Here is a 7,738-nt window from a genome sequence, read left to right as displayed (position 1 = left end):
TGGTGGTAGGGGTCATGGGGGGGGGGGTGGTGGGGCGAAGAGTGAAGGAAGAAGGGTTGCTGAGTGAGAGGGGCACCGGAGAGTCCATGTGGGCCGGGCTCATGGTTGGGGGTGGGGGTGGGGGGGTCATTCTTGCACTTTCCAGTGCTACTCAGTGTCTGCCTGCCTGATGAAGTACCTCAATCTGTTTCCAGAACAGCCTCCCAAAATGATCGACACCAGTTGCACCCAAATCAGCTTGACAGGGACGTTCATGACTGCAGAGATGCCATTTGATACTCATCAGGAGGAGAAAATCCCTGTTCCTAATAGCAGCTCGGTGAGTGCACTGCCCCGTGTTGTCAGGCAGAGGAGCCAGTCTGAGAAAAATCGAAATCAGGCTTGATGCGAAACTTAATCAAAAGAGTTCAGGGGTCCCGAACCCTCCTTATGACAACAGAGCACAGAGGAACTGCATGAGCAGTCAGGGTTGACAGAGGTCAGTGGGTTTTACTGTCAGCAAGACAGCAGGATGGATGATTCCCAATCAAACCTCCTGCCTTTCCTGAAGTCATTATGCGATGGGAAGCATTCTTGCTCAATTAATCCCCAGTGTATCACGTGGAGACAAGATCCCCATCTGAACACACACACCTCCCACAACCATCCCTAAAGTACCACTCTGCCCCACAAACAAACCCCTTCTAACCAACAATGCCACACACCCCAACACATATCTTTGCATACACCCTCAACATTTACCAAAGTGCGCAGCACAGCGTGGCACGGTGGCTCAGTGATTAGCACTGCTGCCCCACAGCACCAGGGACATGGGTTTGATTCCACCCTCAGGTGATTGTGTGGAGTTTAGAGTTTCCTGAAAGTAAATGGAGGAGGGGGTGGGACTGGGGGAAAGGTAGGTGGGATGTTGATAGGGGGATGCAGGTTGGGGGTTATTGTGATTAGACAGCTGGGGAGGGGTAGAGTAGATAGGAGAGTAGGAAGATGGACAGGTTAGGTCAGGTCGGGGAGGTGAGGACGGGGGTGAGGACTGAGCTTGGGATAAGGCTGGAGGGAGGAGATTTTGAAGCTGGTAAATTCTATATTAATCCATTGGGCTGTAAGCTCCCAAAGCAACATATAAGGCGGTGTTCCTCCAGTTTGCGGTTGGCCTCACTCTGACAGTGGAGGAGGCCAAGGATGGACATGTCACCAGGGGAGGGGGAGGGGGAGCTGGAGCTGAAATGGATGACAACCTGAAGGTTGGGTCAGTTGGTACATGCGGAGCGCAGACGCTTGGCGAACCAGTCCCCGAGTCTGCTTTTGGTCTCCCCGATATAGAGGAGACCACATTGGGAGCATCAGATACAATAGACCAGGATGATGTGCAGGTGAATCTCTGTCAGATCTGGAAGGATTGTTTGGGGCCTTGGATGGAGGTCAGAGGGGAGGTGTAGGGGGCAGGTGATGCACCTCTTGTAGTTGCAGGGAAAGGTACCGGGTGGGAAGGAGAAGTTGGTGGGAGTGTAGAGTTGACAAGGAAGTCATGAAGTGAACGGTCCCTATGGAAAGCAGATAGGGGTGGGGAAGGAAATATTGTTTTGGTGGTGGGATCTGATTATTGGTGGTGAAGGATGACGCGTTGGATTTGGAGTTTGTTGAGGTGGTATATGAGGACCGGGGGACTCTACCCTTATCGTTGTTGGCAGGGAGGGGGTTTGATTAGATTACTTATAGTGTGGAAACAGGCCCTTCGGCCTAACAAGTCCACACCGACCCTCCAAAGAGCAACCCATCCAGACCCATTCCCCTACATTTACCCCTTCACTTAACACTACGGGCAATTTCGCATGGCCAATTCACCTGCACATTTTCGGACTGTGGGAGGAAACCGGAGCACCCGAAGGAAACCCACGCAGACACGGGGAGAATGTGCAAACTCCACACAGACAGTTGCCTGAGGCGGGAATTGAACCCGGGTCTCTGGCGCTGTGAGGCAGCAGTGCTAACCACTGAGCCACCGTGCCAGCAGAAGTGTAGGAGATGCAATTGAGGGCATCCTTAATTACCGAGGAGGGGGAAACTCAGACATCTAGGATGTGCTGGAGTGGAACGTCTCATCCTAGGAGCAGAGGCAAAGGAATTGGGAGGAATTAGGAATGACATTTTGTACAGGGGGCAGCTATGGGAGTTTGTGGGTTTGAAATGGATATCGGTGGTGAGTTGGTTTCTGGAAATGGAAACAGAGAGGTCCTGGGAATGTTGGAAATCGTCTCAGTGAGTTTGTGGGCGGGGTGGAAGGTGTCAGGGGGAATACAGGTGTAAAGAGCCTTAATGTCCATGGTGAAGATGAGGTGTTGGGGGCCGGGAATTGAAAGTCTTGGAGAATGTGGAGGATATGGGTTGTGTCCCAAACGTAGGTGGGGAGTTCCTGGACCAAAGGGGCGTGGATGGAGTTGAGTTAGGAGGACATGATAAGCTTGGATGGCCAGGAGCAGGCGGAGACAATAGGTCAACAATAGGTTCTGGGCAGGAGAAACATGATCGATCTCTCATTGGTTCTTCAGGACCAAGGACATTTATGGCACCTCCCACTATCTCCTCATTGGCTCCTTCAGCTGTCAATTATCCATAGGCACACCTTCTTTGCTTCTGTTGTCTCCTTGTGAATGTTTGCAAACCGCCAAAGCGCCAGGGACCCGGGTTCGATTCCACTCTTGGGTCGACTGTCTGTGTGGAGTTTGCACATTCTCCCCATGGTTGCGCAGGTGCTCCAGTTTCCTCCCACAGTCCAGGGATGTGCAGGTTAGGGTGGATTAGCCATGGGAAATTGTCTCATAGTGTTCAGGGAAGTGCAGGTTAGGTGCATTAGTCAGGAGTAAATGTAGAATAATAGGGTAGGGGAATGGTTCTGGATGGGTTACTCTTTGGAGGGTCAGTGTGGACTTGTTGGGCCTAATGGCCTGTTTCCACACTGTCAGGATTCTATTCTATTCTATTCTAAGAGAGGGCTTTCACACCTTTATTTGGGGAAGGAGAGGTGTTTGAGTTAATAGCCACTGATTGATAGTCTCAATTTTAAATTCTTGCTTAAAGCTCCTGTTAAATTCGCACTTATTTTAAGCTGGTGTCTCACCCATTTCCTCTATCCGGGCTGAGGAATCCTGGCCGGAAAATTGGCGGGAGCTGGAGGCTAAAGTCTCAGCTCACCTAGGCCATGGACAGGACTGCTCCCAGTGCTGTCTTACAGGATCCACTCATTCCTGACGAAGGGCTTTTGCCCGAAATGTCGATTTTCCTGCTTCTCGGATGCTGCCTGACCTGCTGTTCTTTACCAGCACCACTCTAATCTTGACTCTGTCTTACAGGATTCTGGATTAGTGGTGCTGGAAGAGCACAGCAGTTCAGGCAGCATCCAAGGAGTAGCAAAATCGACGTTTCAGGCAAAAGCCCTTCATCAGGAATAAAGGCAGAGAGCCTGAAGCGTGGAGAGATGTTGAAGTGTTCCGAGGCGGAAGATGAGGCGTTCTTCCTCCAGGCATCTGGTGGTGATGGAGCGGCGGTGAATGAGGCCCAGGACCTCTGTCTTACAGTAGTCGAGTGCTGGTCATAAACCAGCTGGTGGCCTTCACGTTGTGGTACCGGCTCGTCCCTTTGGTCCCTCCTACTGTCACAAACATCCAGAGAACATTGGTTCATTTCTTCTGGAACAAAAAGACGCACTGGGTCACAGCTCAGGTTCCACGTTCCCCTGTTGAGGAGGGCGGTCAGTCCCTGGTGTGCGTCGGCACCCAAGTAGCGGCTTTCCACCATCAGACCCTGCAGTGATACCTTTATGTCGAGCCTCCTCCTGGGTGGTCACCCTGGCAATGTTCCTTTTCCCCACAAGGTGCACCACCTCAATTACATCACTTGACCTCTGTTTATTGTCCTGCGAATGTTTAGTGGGGATGCCAGATGTCAAGCATTGTGTCAGGAGAGCAATAAATAAGGCGGGAAACAAAGCTGTCTCCTGTCTAAGTGACTGGTCTTTCTTTTCCCCGACAGACTCGATTAAGCTTTCGGAAGCTCTGGGCCTTCACAGGGCCTGGCTTTCTGATGAGTATTGCATACCTGGATCCAGGAAACATTGAATCTGACCTTCAGTCTGGGGCTATTGCAGGATTTAAGGTACGTCCTTCTCTCTGTTGGGAAAGTGTCCCCATTGTGTCAATGGTTTTTCACTTGTTTAAAATTCTGCGCACAAAAATGATCTGTCAGAGAGTCGTACAGCACAGAAATCGACCCTTTGGCCCAACTCGTCCAGGCCAACTAGGTTTCCTGAACTGAACTAGTCCCACTTTACCCACATTTGGCCCACATCCCTCTCAACCTTCCCGATTTGTGTACCTGCCCAGATGTCTTCAAATGTTGTCACTGTACCTGTCTGGCAGCTTGTTCCATACACGCGCCACCCTCTGCGTGAAAAAATCGCTACTTGGGTTCCTTTTAAATCTTTCCCCTCTGACCTTAAACCTGTGCCCTTTAGTTTTGGTCTCCCCCATCCGAGGGGAAAGACCTTTTCTCTGCACCTTATCTAAGCCCCTCATGTTTTTATAAACCTCTTAAGGTTAACCCTGATCCTCCCACGCTGCAGAGAAAAAAGCCCCAGTCTATTCAGCCTCTCCTTATAACTCAAACCGTCCAGTCTCGGTAACATTTTTGTAAATCTTTTTAGCCCTTTTTCCAATGTAATAACATTCTTCCTATAGCAGGGTGACCAGATTTGTATATAATAATCCAAATGTGGCTTTACCAAGGTTTTGTACAGCCGTAACATGACGTCCCAACCCCTGCACTCAATGTTCTGACCAATGAAGACAAGCGTATCAAATACCTTCTTCACCAGCCTGTCTACCTGTGATGCTACTTTCAAGGAATGATGCGCCTGCACCCCTAGGTGTCTCTGTTCAACAATACTCTGCAGGGCCCTACCATTTACTATGTAAGTCCTGCCCTGGTTTGACTGACCAAAATGCAGCACCCCACTTTTATCAAAATTAAACTCCATCTGCCACTCCCCAGCCCACTGGCCCAGTTGATCAAGATCCCTTTGTACTTGTAGAGAACTTTCCACTATACCACCAATTTCGGTGTCACCAGCAAACCTACCAACCAGGCCTCTGATACTCTCATCCAAATTGTTCATATAAACGACGAACAACAGTGGACCAAGCACTGACCCTTGTTTAGGGTCTAGGTTTGCTCGCTGAGCTGTAGGTTTGATATCCAGACGTTTCATTACCTGGCTAGGTAACATCATCAGTGGCGACCTCCAAGTGAAGTGAAGCTGTTGTCTCCTGCTTTCTATTTATATCGTTCTCCTGGATGGGGTTTCTGGGGTTTGTGGTGATGTCATTTCCTGTTTGTTTCCTGAGGGGTTGATAGATGGCATCTAGATCTATGTGTTTGTTTATGGCGTTGTGGTTGGAGTGCCAGGCCTCTAGGAATTCTCTGGCATGTCTTTGCTTAGCCTGTCCCAGGATAGATGTGTTGTCCCAGTCAAATTGGTAGTTTTTCCATCCGTGTGTAGGGCTACGAGGGAGAGAGAGTCGTGTCTTTTTGTGGCTAGCTGGTGTTCATGTATCCTGGTGGCTAACTTTCTTCCTGTTTGTCCTACTAGTGTTTGTGGCAGTCCTTGCATGGAATTTTGTAGACTACGTTGGTTTTGTCCATGGGTTGTACTGAATCTTTTAAGTTTGTTACCTTTTCTTTGAGAGTGTTGGTGGGTTTTTGTGCTATCAGGATTCCGAGAGGTCTTAGTAGTCTGGCTATCATTTCCGAGACTTCGTTGATGTATGGTAAGGTGGTTAGGTAACCTTACTAACCAGTCTACCATGCGGGACCTTGTCGAAGGCCTTGCTGAAGTCCATGTGAACAACGTCAATCTTCTACCTTCATCTACCTTCTCAGTCACCTCTTAAAAATACCCAATCAAGTTAGTGAGATATGATTTCCCACGCACAAAGCGATGCTAACTATCCTGAATCAGGTCTCACCTTTCCAGAATGCTTTAAATCCTGTCACTCCGAATCCCCTCCACCAACTTACCCACCACTGACATCAGGCTCACCGGCCTATAGTTCCCTGCCTTTTCCTTACAGCCTTTCTTCAATAATGGCTCAACATTAGCTGCCCTCCAGTTATCCAGCACCTCAAACGTGGCTATTGATGAAAGAAATATCTCTGCTGGGGGGCCCATAATCTCTTCCCACAATGTCCTGGGATACACCTGATCAGGTCCCAGGGATTTATCTGCCTTTATGCATTTTTAGACCTCCAGCACCTCCTCTTCTGTAATGTGGACTTGTTTCAAGACATCACCGTTTATTTCCCTGAGCTCCCTAGCTTCCATGTCTTTCTCCAGAGCAAATGTTGATGTGAAATATGCATTTCGGAGCTCACCCATCTCCTGCGGTTCCACACACAGATGGCCTCGTTGATCTTTAAGGGTGTCTATTCTCTCCCTAGTTACTCTTTTATCCTTAGTAGACTTGTAGAATCACTTTGGATCTCCTTAACTTTACCTGCCAAAGCTCTCTTGTGTTCCCTTTTAGCCCTCCTGATTTAAGCATACTCCTACATCCCCTATGCTCCTTCAGGGGTTCACTTGATCCCAACTGCCAATGTCTGGCATATGCCTCCTTTTTCTTGACCAGAGCCTCAATATCTCTAGTCACCTAGTTTCCCTACTCCTGCCAGCCTTCCCCCTCACAATAACAGGAACATGCTGTCCCTGAACTCTCATTATCTCACTTTTGAAAGCCTCCCACTTGTCAGACGTCCTTTTACCTGCAAACAGCCCCTCCCGATCAACTTTTGAAAGTTCCTTCCTAACACTATCAAAATTGACCCTGTCCCAGTTTTAAACTTTAATTGTTTTAAAGCTAATAGAATTATGGTCGCTCAAAGATCAGCAAGGTGGCCTTTGTGTGGAGCCACAGAAAATGGGGGAGATACTAAATGAATATTTTGCATCAGTATTTACTGTGGAAAAGGATATGGAAGATATAGACTGTAGGGAAATAGATGGTGACATCTTGCAAAATGTCCAGATTATAGAGGAGGAAGTGCTGGATGTCTTGAAATGGTTAAAGGTGGAAAAATCCCCAGGACCTAATCAGGTGTATCCTAGACCTCTGTGGGAAGCTAGGGAAGTGATTGCTGGGCCTCTTGCTGAAATATTTGTATCATCGATAGTCACAGGTGAGGTAGCGGAAGACTGGAGGTTGGCAAACGTGGTGCCACTGTTTAAGAAGGGCAGTAAAGACAAGCCAGGGAACTATAGACCTCAGTGGTGGGCAAGTTGTTGGAGGGAATCCTGAGGGACAGGATGTACATGTATTTAGAAAGGCAAGGACTGATTAGGGATAGTCAACTTGGCTATCATGTCTCACAAACTTGATTGAGTTTTTTGAAGAAGTAACAAAGAAGATTGATGAGGGCAGAGCGGTAGTTGTGATCTGTGTGGACTTCAGTAAGGTGTTCGACAAGGTTCCCCATGGGAGACTGATTAGCAAGGTTAGATCTCATGGAATACAGGGAGAACTAGCCATTTGGATACAGAACTGGCTCAAAGGTAGAAGACAGAGGGTGGTGGTGGAGGGTTGTTTTTCAGACTGGAGGCCTGTGACCAGTGGAGTGCCACATGGATCGGTGCTGGGCCCACTACTTTTCGTCATTTATATAAATGATTTGGATGTGAGCATAAGAGGTACAG

At 48.6% G+C, this 7,738-nt stretch overlaps 1 protein-coding gene across 1 annotated transcript in view; it reads left to right on the top strand.

The window, feature by feature from the left end:
• The window catches only part of LOC122543268 (natural resistance-associated macrophage protein 2-like), a 71,539-nt gene that overhangs the window by 8,543 nt on the left and 55,258 nt on the right, over positions 1–7,738 (top strand). Inside the window, exons 3-4 of the mRNA XM_043681747.1 lie at positions 195–319; positions 4,027–4,149. Of these exons, the coding sequence (XP_043537682.1) occupies positions 195–319; positions 4,027–4,149 (248 nt within the window). The remainder of the gene's footprint in view (positions 1–194; positions 320–4,026; positions 4,150–7,738) is intronic.

This window comes from Chiloscyllium plagiosum, chromosome 43 (assembly GCF_004010195.1).
Source record: "Chiloscyllium plagiosum isolate BGI_BamShark_2017 chromosome 43, ASM401019v2, whole genome shotgun sequence".
Taxonomy (NCBI): domain Eukaryota; kingdom Metazoa; phylum Chordata; class Chondrichthyes; order Orectolobiformes; family Hemiscylliidae; genus Chiloscyllium; species Chiloscyllium plagiosum.
Note: the sequence above shows the minus strand (reverse complement) of the source record. Positions and strands in the feature narration are given on the sequence as shown.